This window comes from Mustela lutreola, chromosome 4 (genome assembly GCF_030435805.1).
Source record: "Mustela lutreola isolate mMusLut2 chromosome 4, mMusLut2.pri, whole genome shotgun sequence".
Classification (NCBI taxonomy): Eukaryota; Metazoa; Chordata; class Mammalia; order Carnivora; family Mustelidae; genus Mustela; species Mustela lutreola.
This window is the reverse complement of record NC_081293.1, coordinates 194,157,917-194,173,009: the sequence shown is the minus strand read 5'-3', so window position 1 is coordinate 194,173,009 and position 15,093 is coordinate 194,157,917. Positions and strand designations below refer to the sequence as shown.

General features: G+C 37.1%; 1 protein-coding gene across 1 annotated transcript in view; it reads right to left on the bottom strand.

The window, feature by feature from the left end:
• Positions 1-15,093, bottom strand: part of CNTNAP2 (contactin associated protein 2) — a 1,947,395-nt gene that overhangs the window by 1,357,451 nt on the left and 574,851 nt on the right. Inside the window, exon 2 of the mRNA XM_059172148.1 lies at positions 13,937-14,047. Within this exon, the coding sequence (XP_059028131.1) occupies positions 13,937-14,047 (111 nt within the window). The remainder of the gene's footprint in view (positions 1-13,936; positions 14,048-15,093) is intronic.

The following is a 15,093-nucleotide window of genomic DNA, read 5'->3' as shown; positions in this document are numbered from 1 at the left end:
TGAATGGTACACCTTGTCTGCTCTGAGAACTCCTTCCCAGCCTTGCAAGAACAGAAGGGCCTGGTTGGCATTTCTGAGCTGTTCTACCTATACTTCTCCACATGCTGGACCATAGAAACCTGGATTATGGCCTAAGAGAACCAAAGCTTGCCTCCAGATCCCTGTGGAGAAATCTTTGACAGACTTAATCATGCAGGTAAAGCAGTATTTTTGCTAGAATTGCAGTGTTTGGATGTATCCAAGAAGCATCATGAAAACTGGACCATCTGGGTGTTTCCTCCCCAGCCTGATGGTCACTGGGACATCTGGAGATGAGGAAAGAGGTTAGGTGGCTTTCAGGTTACATAGTCTCTCTCCTTTCTCATGTCTGATGCCCAGTTAGTGCTGGTCCTTTGGCCAGGGAACCAATACACACTGCTTGTTTGTTGTGCAAAATACAACTATCTGGTTCAAAGTTCTCTTTTTTAATTGTGAACATTGAAATAGAACAACTTTTGAATTGAAAACAAAAGGCATTTGTTGATTTTTTCACATTCTCTTTACCTGATGATTCTCCATCATAAATGGCCATGTCTTGAAGAATAGGTGGAGAAGATGGGAAACAATAACATCGAAAGAATTGCTCAATAGTTTTTGTTTTACTTATTCTGCTGTGAGAACATTGGGGGTGAGGTGGGAAGTGGAATCAGTTCCCTTGGCAGTCTCTCCAGGTTGTTAGGAAGTATGATCATTCTACTAAACAGTAATAAAATGAAAGGCAAACCGTAAGAATGCCGAATCCTTCACTGTACGAAGAGAAGGAACCACTCAGTGATCGATAAGGTTCACACAGTAGGATACTGTTATTAATGCCAGATTAGCCACATCCCACACCAAGCAAAGATCCAGTTTATGGCACATCTAGCAGATCTCAGCTCTGAGGCATTTTCCATTGTGCGGTTGAGTTTTATGTCTGTTATTCATTTCCTTTCCCTTTGTACTGACTTACTGCTTTTTCTTCATGTGTGTTTTGAATATTGAGAGTGTTAGTGACTCAAAAAAATATTGCTTCTGTCAGTTCCTAGCGGAGTGGTGCTGCACATCGGTGGTTTTGCCTCATTTCAATTCTTTCCTGGGAGACAGAATGTTGGTCTCACTGTTTGGTTCCAATCTTTGCTGTTCTCACATATATAATATTTCAAGCACAATTACATCTTTTTTGCCTGCACATTATACAATTCACACATTATACAAATTCAGAAACAACATTGAAGAAAATTAGGTTTGGCTAACTTAAAAAGATGTGTCTGTTAAAGATACATGCAAATATTTAAAACAATATATTTCTCTTTGATTATTTAAAATAAAGATAATAAGCATACCAAGACATCACAAAGTCGGTGTGTATTTACAGAAATAAAATAGAGAAATGTGTCTGTTTGTGTTCTAAGACACCAGTAGGAAAACATTAGCTATGCCCTGTAACCAACTCAAATATTATTCCAATTTTTCCTAAAGAAAAACTCACATGGGGAGAACAGAAGAGTGAATGATTTGAAGTCAGAAGAGATTGCTTCAAATGCTCAAACCTCTTTTCTGTGAGCGGTGGTCTTGGGCAGGGGTCTATACTTTCTTGAATGTAGGTTTTCTTATCTGTAAAACTGAGTTTACTATAAATTCTTTCCCAGGGTTTTTGTAGGGATCAAACCAGAGAACGTGCCCGTGCCAGTGTTGGTCTCAGCGTCTGCTGAGTATCAGCTCTGTGGGAGGCATCATGCTAGATGTTGGGTGTACATGGACGCATGAGACACAGGACATGGATCAATTTAACACCCAGCCACACATGGTCAGGCAAATACGTCTACAATATGACATGCTAAGTTCTAAGATAGGAAAAAACACCCTCCAAAGAATAGAGAGGGATACCCCATTTGCTGCCGGTGACGACTTGTTGGACAGGAGACACCTGTCCTTCTCCTGGAGGACCAGCCACATTAGATGTTGAAGATGTGTCTGCAGAACAATCTATATCATAAAAATCTGGAGGCCAAGGGCAAGTGCTCGTAACTGAACACTGTTTGAATTTAGGTGGGAAAGCTTAGGGTGGAGGCAGCCAGGGGGACGACCTCTAGTTTTCTTGGCCTCCCTGGGAGCTCTACCGTGATAAGGAAAGGGTCCTCACATTGGCCGTGTCTAAATCTTCCTCCAGTTGGTACCATTTCTGAGCTCAAATTCATCAGCTTCCTTCTGGGAATCCTGCTTGGGCCCTATGGTCTCATCAACACGTGAAAAGAAGAAACGCTAGCAATCACTCAGGAATGTCTACTATCAGGGAAGCATAGAAGCATAGAAGCATGTGGTTTCAACCTCCACTCTCCCTAGAAGGCTCAGGAGGAAGAGAAAACGAAAGTAAACAAGAGTTTTCATCACTTTAACAGTGGAGCCTGTAAGGCTTATCTAGTATTCTGAGCATCATGTGAAGGCAAAACAAACAAAAAAACTCAAATTAATAATCCACTAAAATACATATGTGCCAGATACTAACAAGGGAAAAATCCACAAAACACGTGTAATTATACATTGTCCATGCATATGTTCAGGGTTGAGCCTTCTAATACAAAATAATTCACCTTGATGGTAGAACTGGCCACCTGACTGCAGATGTCTGCTGACACCGAGGGAACAGTTATGATCCAGGCAACTGAAATAAACAGCGCTCCTCCAACTGAAATAAATAGCACGGCCCACCGGTTTTTAAGTGGGAAAACAGATAGGAAGGAACAAAATTCTAGAAGCTGCTCAGAAGGAAGCCAGAGCCAAAGAAAAACATTCAATATAAATTCCTTGCATTGTGAAGAAAATAAAAAAAGCTAAGAAAAAGTAAAATAAAAGTGACCTTTGGGTGAAAACCTGAGAAGTAAAGCTTTCTGCATTTTGAGTTTACATTTTAACGTTAAAGAGGCAAGAACAAAAAAAGTAGACTGTCTTAAATGTCATGTTTTATTGTCAGCAGTATTCATGTGGAGCATGTATCTTGGGTTTAAAGCAAGGGGAGAGTAAACAGTGTTGATTGCTCATTTGTAGAATACAGAAAAGGCAGTACGCTAAGAAAGGCTGAACTGCTTTGAATCATTATTAGTGGCAATATTTTTAAAATTAGTTTTGGAAGGCATGAGTATAAAAGAGAGGAAATTCTATTTTTTTTTTCATTCTTCTCAAAGAAAAATGTGTGAAAAGAGTCATTAATTTGCTAAAGGTATTAAGACATGGGTCTAATTCATTCTAATAAGTATGACCTAACCAGGTTGCTAATAGAGCCATTACTAAATTAAATCCTCTCAGTAGCCTTGGAAATGATTTGGCCTGGCTTTTTTTTTTCCCCCCTCTTTTTAAGTGAAATTAGAGGAAGGAAGCAACTAGGGAAAAATGGATGGAGCTCTCTTTTCCCAGTCTATGGTTTCCCTTTCTGTGGTTTTCATCAACCATGGTGAACCATTGTCCAGAAGGAGATGTCCTCCTTCTGAGATATGACCAGAAGGCATTACTAGCCCAACACTACGTTACAGCGCCTACGTCATTCACTACCCTCAGCTCATCACCCAGGTATTTTATTATCTCACGTCATCACAAGAAGAAGGGTGAGGACAGGACAAGAAGGTATTTTGGGAGAAAGAGACCACATTCACATGAATTTTATTATAGCTTATTAAGTGTTCTATTTTATTACTAGTTCTTACTGTTAATCTCTTACTGTGCCCAATTTATAAATTTATGACAGGTACGTATATATGGGAAAAGACATAGTATACATAGAGTTCAGTACTGGCCACTATTTGGGGCATCTGCGGGGGGGTCTTGGAACATATCCCCCACAGATTAATGGGGACGACTGTAAATACTGAAGAATGACGGAGAGTCACTCATCTGGAACAGAGGAAATGAAACTATAGGATTTGAAGTATATTTTTCATGTGTCTGCTTTTTGTTTTTTGGGGGGTTTTTTGGTTTGTTTGTTTGTTTTTTTAATCCTAACCCTGTTGAACGAGTGGACCCTGTGTGCAGTGCCCCTCACTGGGGAGTGTCCTTCTGGGAATCCGCTGATGTGAGTGTCCGAGACAGTGACTGGTGGACATTCCCTGCTCATTCCTGGCCTGTTTTTTCTCTTAGTTTATACTGCTATAAGTGACACACAGAATGTATTCCTTATGAACCACACACAAGCTGTAAGGACTGACGGAATGTGTTCTGTTACCTAAAGGCACTTGTTACCAAATGTATGCAACCGCTCAAAGTGAAGGCTTCATCCATGAAAGGAAGATCCTGAGATAAGAGAAGCTTTACTGGATATCATTATCCTGATGGCAACTGTTCCACAATTTCAAAAGCACTGGAAGAACACTGATACCTTGAGGCCACTTCTCAATTGTTCAGCACTTCAGTTATAAAAAACGGATAATTGTTTTCTTTACAATGATGATAACAATGTTTGCTACTGTTATTTATTACCTATTATTGTATGGACCTAAAGGTAGTTACATCAGTGATTAAATAATTTTTTGGAAACTGAAAAATGTTAGCAAATACTCACTCTTGGTTTAACAAGTCATCCCAATGCAAAAATGATGAGTATTTGAAGTTTAAAAAGAATAGGATAATATGTACAATAAATATGCTTCAATATGTTTGTTCATTCATTCAGAAAATACTCTTTGAGAATTGAACATGTGTGTAGTGCTATGTTAAAGAAATACCTTTGATACTGTATGAAGAATTCTGTTTTAAGATGAATACTTTAGATACAGTACAAATCACTCACATGAATTCTAAACCTTCTTGACAGAGATGTGAAAAATAGTAAGGCCTCTCTGAATAAAATTAGTAAATATCAAAAGGGTAAATTAACATTTAATCTCCAAAATATACAATTGGTATGTATTCTGGAATGGTTTAGAAAGAAATATTCTACTTGGAAAAACTTTATTTGATGAATAGTTTCTATTTGATGAATAGTTATCTTGGCTATTTTTAGTTTTATTTGGGAAAGTACATCTATGCACAGAGGAACAAGTGTGGACCACTAAGAATCTGCAGTGTTCCATTAAGATAGAAACCAAGGCATCGTGGTTAATCTTGGCCACAAGGTGAGGTGTTTGGAGATGATCTAGTCCAAGTTTCTCAGGACAGAAGCGAGGAATTTAGGGCAATTAAGTAAAAAGAGGAAGTGGCCCAAGATGTCCCCAAAGGCAGAAGGGAAACCTACTTTCTCTAAGTCTGCACCAAGAAATCTACAAAGATATATTTAACCTGTACATCTTCTCAAAATAAATATTTATTTAAATATATTTCTTTGTTGGTGCAGATGTGATGTTTTCCCACTCCATATGTCCTAAACTTTACAGGACAAGTACCAAATAGGAAGGGTTTCAATACTGTGTGTAAGGAAGAATTGTGAAGAACGTATTACAAAAATATATTACAAATATCTGAATTGATTGGTCACAATTTCCCACTCTTTTAGACAATCAGCTCTTAATATTGTGATAAAAGAGAGTATTAGAGAATTAATATCCCAGGGCCATTTCAAAGATGGTAGCAGTGGTTACTTTAACTGTACTGTTTATTCCATCTCATAATTTTCTCAGTGGCACATTAAAAAAAAAAACAATCAACATGAATTTATTTACTTGAGAGAGAGAGGAGAGGCAGAGGGAAAGAACCTTCAAGCAGATTCCTTTCTGAACGCGGAGCCTAATGCAAGGCTTGATCCCACAACCCCTGAGATCATGACCTGAGCTGAAACCAAGAGTTGGACACTTAACGGACTGAGCCACCCGGATGCCTCTCAGTGGCAATTTTAAGATAGCTGGTACAAACATAGCAAGCTGGAAACTTCCTAAAAATAATTCACTAAGAAATTTCTTGTCTCAAATGCCCCAAACCTAAAAACTTCTTTGCTCCAATTAATTCTATAAAAATCATATCCATCATACTCTTATCAAAGAATCTTCAAAAGTAGTATTTTTACAAAGATAGTAATGAACTCATGGGACTCATCTGTACTTCTAAGTATATTAAGCAAACCCTGTTTAAAATCCATGATGTGTAGACTGGTTAGATTTTAAAAAAGCATTTGCCAATGTGAATGTGGGTTCTGCTGGACCCAAAGATGCTGCATGGCAAAGAAGATCTCTCTGATTCCTCTAGAACACAAGGATTTGCCCAGAGAATTTTATTGTGAAAATGTGTGTATATGTATGTGTTCATAGCATGTATTAATATCACACACCTTGGGAAAGTATTCCAGGGAAATGCTACAAAACCCAGCATGGATTTCTATGGGGAATACAAAAGAAGTTATTAAAATTCCAACATTATAAAATATGATGCCACAGCAGAAACACAGCAATATTATTTGCAAATTAAAAAGGCACGTCTAAACAAATTTATGAGCCGTTCCCTAGTAACTATGCTTTCAACATTCTATCATTTTTAACAAGTGTCAATGATACAAATGTATCCCGTATTGCACACTGAATTTTTTAAAGCTCCCACTAAAGCCCAAATTTTGATTTATATTGGAGAATTAAAGTAAAAAGAATAAATTAAAACTTACAATGCTAGTTAAATGGTAACTCTCATCCAAATAGAAAAGTGAATACAAAGACCTACTGATAACTTTAGAAAAAAATCATTTAAAATCTATTTTTAAAAAATATTTCAGGGGGAAATATTTTTTATTCTGCCTAATGTCTAGAACAATTATTTTTGGCCTTCCTGAGGATCATAGAGTTAACAAATATTGTATTAGGCTCCGTAAGATCTAATTCTAATGATGTAAAGATAATCAGAACAAAATAACACATATCACTAGCATAAATTTATCTGAAATGAAAGGAGTTTAAGGAGAAAAGACATGGGGAACATTTAAGCTAATGTAAACAGCAGTCTGATTATGCAGAACATATTAAAATTATTTAAAATGCTATTGTACTAATCTTTCAATTATGATTTTTTTCTTAGACAATAGTAGGGGAAATATACACATTGGTAAATATGCAAATTCTAGCAAACACTTTGTAGGGAGGTGTTGCTTTTGTAACAACAAGAGTAAGATATTCACTTGCTTTGAAATCCTAATATTTGTGCTGTTGATTTTCAGAGTTGAGGGTAATTGGTGGGAAAAAGAGTAACATTTCATTGCAACACAGATTGTGTAAATTATTTCATTTAATCTTCACAAGAGCTCTGCTATACTGTATAGTTGATTCCATCTTAAAATATAAATAGGGGGCCCATACCTGCGAGATTACCCTGGCATAATTTTTAATAGAACTCCTGCACTGTCAAAGTTCCTAGTTTGGACAAGAGGTTGTATAGTAAACATAGAAATTATGAAACCAAGATGCAGAGAGATTGATAACTGACTAATCCCATGCTCATCCTTGGTTGATTCCATAGTGGAATCTAGTTATGCATGAATACAAGTCATTCTCTCTTCACTGCTCAGCACTGCATCAGAGCTGGCAAAGTCAGCAGGTGTTTTCAGGAGAGTAATTTAATTCAAAGATGAAGAAGTATGGCCAGTCCAAATAGGAATGGCAAATATTCTAAAATGCTACATTAGAAAATCAGTCCTTGAGATTTTCCTGCTCCCACAGATCTGCTCTTAAAGGCAAATTCTCCTAGAAGAAGTAACACAACTAACAAATTCACATGAAAGTAATAATGAATGCTCATTGAGTGGGAAAAGGAACAGGTTAAGAGAAACAATAAGTGGCAGAGGCTGGAGAAGAGAAAGAGGGGAAATGGTGGAATGGAATCTGCCAACATGGACAGTTCAACAGTTGGGGGTTGTGTGATTGTGTCTGGGGGACTCAGTCAGTTAAGCATCTATCTTTGGCTCAGGTTATCATATCAAGGTTGAGGGAACAAACCCCAAGTCTGGCTTCCTGCTCAAGGAATCTGCTTCTCCCTCTTCCTCTGCTCTTCTCCCCCTGCCCCCTGGTTCATGCTCTCTCTCTCTCTCTCAAATAAATAGATAAAATCTTTTTTTTTTTTAAATAGATAAAATCTGGGGCATCTGGGTGGCTCAGTGGGTTAAGCCTCTGCCTTCAGCTCAGGTCATGATCCCAGGGGCCTGGGATGGAGTCCCACATGAGCTCTCTGCTCAGCAGGGAGTCTGCTTCTCTTCATCTCTCTCCATCTGTCTCTCTGCCTACTTGTGATCTCTCTCTCTCTGTCAAATAAATAAATAAAATCTTTAAAAATAAATAAATAAATAAATAAATAAAATCTTAAAAAAAAAGTTCAACAATTGGGAACTCAGTGTTATTTCATAATCTAACCCTTGATGTTATATTCTAAGGGAAGAGCTTCCTAATAATGGTTTAAAAATGCTGCCAGAAGGGGGCAGTATGGAACAGGAATGGGTAAGGGACTGGAGAGAGCAGAAGGGCACCAGTAGGAGGCACTGACACAAAGAGGGACAATGTCCTCCCAGAAGCACTGTAATTGCTTCCCTAGCTCAGTACTGTATCAGTTACAGTCTAATTAGTAGTGACAGATCTTGTTAATATTTAAAGCAGAACAGGGAAGAAAAGAAAGCAGAGGAAGAAGAGGTATTTTACAAATGTAACTTAGGGACAGGAGATTGAGGATGCAATAAAGGGGAAAAAAATTTCCTTTCCAGAAGCAGGAAAGACCTCTGAAGAGCAGTGAAGAATGGTGATTTGCAGAGCCACTCAGGAGCCTGGAAGAGGCGTTCCAACCCGTGTAAGTATGGAAGTCTAAGTAGAGGAGGTCAGTATTATGCTAATTACTAACACTCCCTCTTGGCCCACAGGAGGCAGAAAATTATAAAGACAATGATTTGACCAAGCCAAGTTCTTGAGGCATGGCGGCAATTATTAACTTCAGCAGTGTCTTTTAAGGGAAGGTAAAGACTGTAGTTCTTTTTAAGACACACGTGTGGACATTAAGAGATCTGTTCCAGCAGTCTTTCCAGATGTCTATTATACACATATTCCTCCCAGAAGTGATTATCAATTATGTGGCTTACAAATGCAATCTGTTCTCCCTGCTGGAAGAAATAAAGGATAAATTTCCTCAAAACAACACCACCACAATACCTCTTTGCCCTTTGGGTTAATAGAGAAGATGACAGGTTTCTAAAATGAAAGGAATAGCCAGGAAGCAAGTCTTCAGAAAAAGTCTCTGAAGAGCAGCAAGTGTTGAAGGGTCTACTGAGGAAAAATAAATGGTAAGATGGTTAAAAAGAAAGAAAAGCAGTCAAGACCCACATCACTCAAGAAACTCTGAGCTTTCCTGACTGGGTTGCTCTGGCTATAAGCATAAATCAAACTTGGCTTATATCTTCCAGCTTTTTAGGTTCTATCTTTGGGCTAATTCCAGTGCAGCACCAATATTGCTTCCTCTGGCAACACTGAGCATGAACAGCTCTAATCTGGGAGAAGAGGACTATGTGACAGAACAATGACCCCTTGGGGCAGGAGAAAGAGGATGATGTCTACAAAGCAGGTGAAAGGAAAGTGGAAAGTCTGGCAGAAGAAATGACTGGCATCTCTAACTTAACATCCTATCTAACAAGGTAGTTGTGAAGATCAGGGGACATTGAACAATGAAGAACATTTTATAATCTGTAAAATACTAGATAAATGTAAAGTACTGTTTTCCGCATACGAGACTCTCAGAGGTTTAGTATCTTTGCTAACCTTTGGAAAGATTAATCCATCTAATTGCTATTGACATAGAATGACACAAAAATGGGAAGCCTTTAGTGAATTAAGAATAGGGAGATAAATCCAAAAGATAGATCACAGGGGATTGGTGTTTTTATAAAACAAACAAGCAAAAACAAAAACAAAAAGCCGTAGTAGGCTCCAAAAGACATCATAAAATTATAGGTGAATTTTCCACGTAAGCATCACCTTTCCCCAGTTTTGTCATAAACCAGCCCCTGACATCAAGGTTGCAGCAGATGGATTTATACTGTGGGGACCCAAAAACTAAACTCATTTTTAAAAATGTATGTCAATTTGTCATCTGAATGTCTATTTGCATTCTACTCTGATTTTCTATGTATTCAAAAACTCGATCTTTATTTGAGGAATATCATTTAAATAAATGATAAAACATGAAGAATGTTAATCAACATAATGCTCAACTGAATTTCTTCTTTTCTGTATTTGTATCATTGGTAAGTTATTTTATCCTTCTCTGTTAGCGTATGAACTTCTTGCTTTTAGATGCTTATATGGTGTTTGTGTCAGATGATTCTTCCTAATAGTGAAGTAAGAAAATATATATATATCCAGCAAGATACATATATATAAGATAGATATATAAAGTATAAATATATAAATGTGTATAATATAGAGATATATGAAAATTAAAAGATTTATATATCTTTTAAATATATCTTTTTATTTTTATATAAATAAATAAGGATACATATCTTTATATCTATAAATATATATTAAAAAGATATATATATATTTAAATTTACTCCCTTTGGACATCTCTGCTGCCTTTATCTATTTTTTTTTAAGATTTTATTTATTTATTTGACAGACAGAGATCACAAGTAGGCAGGCAGAGAGTGAGAGGGGGAAGCACGCTCCCTGCCGAGCAGGGAGCCCCATGTGGGGCTCAATCCCAGGACCCTGGGATCATGACCTGAGCCGAAGGCAGAGGCTTTAACCCACTGAGCCACCCAGGTGTCCCCCTTTATCTATTCTTGAGAAGTATAATATTTTACTGCAGGAACAAAAAATAAATTCTCAATCAATGTGGGTTATTAGCCATTTATACCTTAGTATGAATTTCAGTCAACATGGCTCCTCTCCCAAGAGCATTTGCATATGAAGTTTACTAAGGAAAAAAGCTCCATTTATTATGAAAATAACCACATGTAGATTTTTTTCTTTTTTTTTTTTCTAGTAGAGGAAATAATTCTCCTCTTTGATGCTTGCTACCCTGACCCATACTGAGGTCATCAACTAGGGTTAAGGCCAGCTCCACACATGGGAGGCTCGTATGTACACTTGGAGGTAGAGCAGCATGAGGAGAGGAGATCTCAGCAGGGTGGGACAGTCCTAAACAACCAGGAAGCCTGCTATGTGGTGGCGTAGGGGAGGAATTATATGCAAGTATACACAACATACCACTGATAAGCAAAAGGGGTCTTTGAGAACCAAAGACTAAGAAACTTAAGCCCCAGAAGAACAAATGTGGATAAAATGGGCGAAGAACAAAGGTTGATAAAATGGGTGATAAGCGAGTGTGAATCTGTAACTATAGAGCAGACGATGATTTCTCCCAGTGAACCGCTGCGTCACGCCTTCATTCCCATGCAAGACAATGTATGGTATTAATAGTCAAACGGAGATGAGATGTTGGTCAAGCAACTATAAAGCCATGAATTTTGTTTATATTCTTTTGCTTTTGAAATAACTTTCTTTTTGTATATACACTGTATCTCTAAATCTATCTATATAAAATGTAGGTATAGATATTTCCATTCTATAAACTGGAGAAACCTATGATAAGGAAAGTAAAGACATTCTTCAAATCTCACCCACCAGGTTAAAAAAACAAGAAAGAATTAAACAAGTTTAAAAGTTTAATTTCAGATACCTTATTCTACATATATGAGTAGGTAAACAGCTCTAAGTAATTCAAAGTGGCATTTTGTACTATTTTAAATACATCTTTTTACATATATTTTACATACATCTTTTATTTCCCATAATTTGGTATTTTGACATTCTTTTATCTATAATATTTCTACTCTCTTCCACATCTGTAGTTCCTAAATTGTTTCCTTATGGTCTATATTTAAATGGATTCACTGCTCAGCACCAGGCTTTTGGCCATGGTTTCTTCATTCTTTTTATTTCTCATATCTCATTGTCGATTATATTGTACCATTTGTGTTCCCAAAGGGGTTATGTGCTTGAGGCAACCTGACTTTCCTCGATTCTCTGGGTATAAAATTCATGAGTCATATTTTCCTATGAAACTTTCTAAGGAAATATTCTGTGACCCTATTTCTTCTCATTAAAGTTGATGTCTCAATGTCAGGACCTCCTTCAGGGAATACGGTACCCTCCTGACATCTAGGAATACATGTGCTATTTCTTTTTTCTTCTACATTTTGCTCCAGATTTAATAGTACTGGGCTGGCCTACATCATAATTATTATTTGGTATGGCCAGTTCCTTGTTTCATGATTTTCTACCTACATTTTTTTGCTTGTTTGTTTAAAATGACTTAGAGAAAAGGAATAAATTAAAATCCTCATTACTTTGACATCTTTAAGCAAAATTTTTGGTAACTTACAGTAACTCACCAGCTCTGTCTTGACCATAACCTGACAAATATCATATTATAAAAAGAGCAACCACTTTGACGCAGAGCGCAGACTGGTAGTTCCCAGAAGGAGTTCCCAGTAAAGTGGATAAAAAAGGTCAAAGGTATCAATTTCCGGTTATAAAAGAAGTAAGTCATTTAGTTAGTAATACTGTACTATATATTCGAAAGTTCCTAAAAGTCCATATCACAAGAAAAAAAAAATCGTAACTAGGCATGGTGAGAGATGTGAACTAGATTTATTGTGGTGATCAATTTTGCAATTTATATAAAATCATTATACTATGTACCTGAAGCTAATACATTACATGCCAATTATACTATAATTTAGAAAAGAGGAAAATTAATTACAAAAAAAGAGCAGCTAATTAATACTACTTTTATATCAAAGCAGCATATATTTTGAAATTTGTATTCCTCCACTTCTGCCTGTATATCTTCCACCAAATCTTTTTACTAATTAAGGTACCTTCGTACACCTGTGAATTTCTGTGTCTATTATTCTACCCCTTTCTTACATATTTTCTTCTCCCTTTTGGTCTTTCTGAATCTGTCTGATATCCCTCTCTCTTGTCACCTGTCATTTTTTTTTTCTTCTCCTCTTTTCTCTCTCTTCTTTTGGGTTTCCCCTGTTCTTTCTTTCTCTCTCTCTCTCTCTCTCTCTCTCTCTCTCTCTTTTTCATCTTTGCTTCTTTGTTTCTTTCTTCCCATTCTCCTTCCCTTCGTCCCTTGCTTTTTCCTTCTATCTCTATATTTTTTTCCTTGAATTGGCTGTGATGTGAAGTTAGTATTTCCAGTTTTACTGAAGACAAATTATGGTCCCTGTGGGTTGATTTATATTTATCCAAGAAAATACTTTTTCTTTTCTTTTCAAGTTGTCCCTCATTGTTATTTATATCAGTGTTGCTTTGAAGCAAGAGAGTTTTAAGTTTCTGTTCTTAATCATTTTCTATGGATTGTTGTCTATTGCCGCCCTACGGATTACAGCATATACTATTACTTTAAAATCCAAAACTCAAATTTCAGTTGCAAATGTATAACTATTTTTTACAACACCTTTAATAACAAAATTAAATTTTGAGCCCTGGGAACAGACATGACCCAGGACCACTTTTTTTTAATCCTATCTTTTCAATGGGTGCTATCCATATGTTACTAAAAATAAAAAATAAGTAGTGACTACAGAATATTTTTTCATTCACTGTATACATATTTGAAATCAATTCATTGTAACTTTAAAAAAAAATGATTTTCCAATTAACAAGAACTTCCTCAACTCAGAATTTTTATATCATTTGGGATTCATTATCAAGTACAAACTCTAAAAACTCTTCCCCTTTAATTTACCATCTCTTACTTCCAACCCAAATTTTTTTTACATCACTACATGTAATGAGTACATATAATCATTACATGTAGGGACTACAAAGAGGTTTATAGTATTAATGAGGTGTCTATTTATAGCTATTGCACTTTTTAAATAAAATATATTTTAGAAATGCAGGTTTAAATACAACACATCCTTATTCAACACATTTACTGATGAAGGAAATCAACTGTGTCTTACCCCCTCGCTTGTTGATCTTGGCGTAGCCCGGAGAATAGCTCCCAGACATGGAGGATGAGCTGCTGAAAGCTCCGTGGGAGAGCCCAGACACAAGCGGTTCATCACATTTTTCTGAAAAGAAAAGAAAAAAAGGGATCAAATGTTTAAAAATAAGGACCGGTACGTTGTAGTTAAAATACTTGTTGATTACAGTACAAATGTCAGAATCTATGATACTGCATTTAGCAAAGGATCAGAATTTAGATAATTCAACTGTGATAGATTAAATGCCTGCTTTTTAAGAGTTGGAGCTATGATAAAAAGCTTTCTGCTGAAGGACCTCAATGCTGACCTGCTAAGGGTCGTGAGGAAAGGTGGTGATGTTTATATGACATGCTTTGGAAAAGCTGGCATCCTCTGGAAATCTTCGGGGATTTATTCATTATAGGGGTAGAGGATTGGAAACACTGATTAGAAACATAGAGATTAGAGGAGAGAAGACTAGGATGAATCTTACCAACATTAATAAAGCCTCAGAAATAGGGGACATTAAGGGTGAGCAAGAATAATCACAACCCTGGAAAGCACGGCCATCTGAGAAATTAACCAGTGCCCACCATACGACCAATCAATGGCACTGGAATCAGATGATCCCTTGGTGCCATTCTTCACTTGGCTTCCACGGCCATTAAGATTTTGTGTTTCCTCCTTCCTCACTACTGCTTACTCTGATTCCTTCAATGGATCGCCCCCATTTTCCTAATGTCTAAATGTTAAATTGCCCAGGACTCAACTCTTAGAGCTCTTCTAGGTCCTCCACATGTGCTCTTGGAAACTGCATCCGGAGTTGCATGATCTCATTCTGGAATACCCCAAATCCTACCCTGTCACATCACCCAGTCTAAGTGGCCATCAGCGATCATTGTTGTGAAAGACTGGATAGTCGTTTCCCTCTTGCTTCTCTATCGCTCTGCACACGGCAGCCTCTGGGATGCTTACAGATCTAAGTGGACAGGTAGCTCCAGGCTCATGATATTCACTGACTCCTGCTCTCAGTTACTCCAAATAAAGTCTGATGCCCTCCAGTGGCCCAGAGTGGCCACTGGACTGGTCCCATCTCTCTCCAGCATCCTTGTCCATTGCTGTCCACCACTAGAGCAACATCTTACTGCAACATC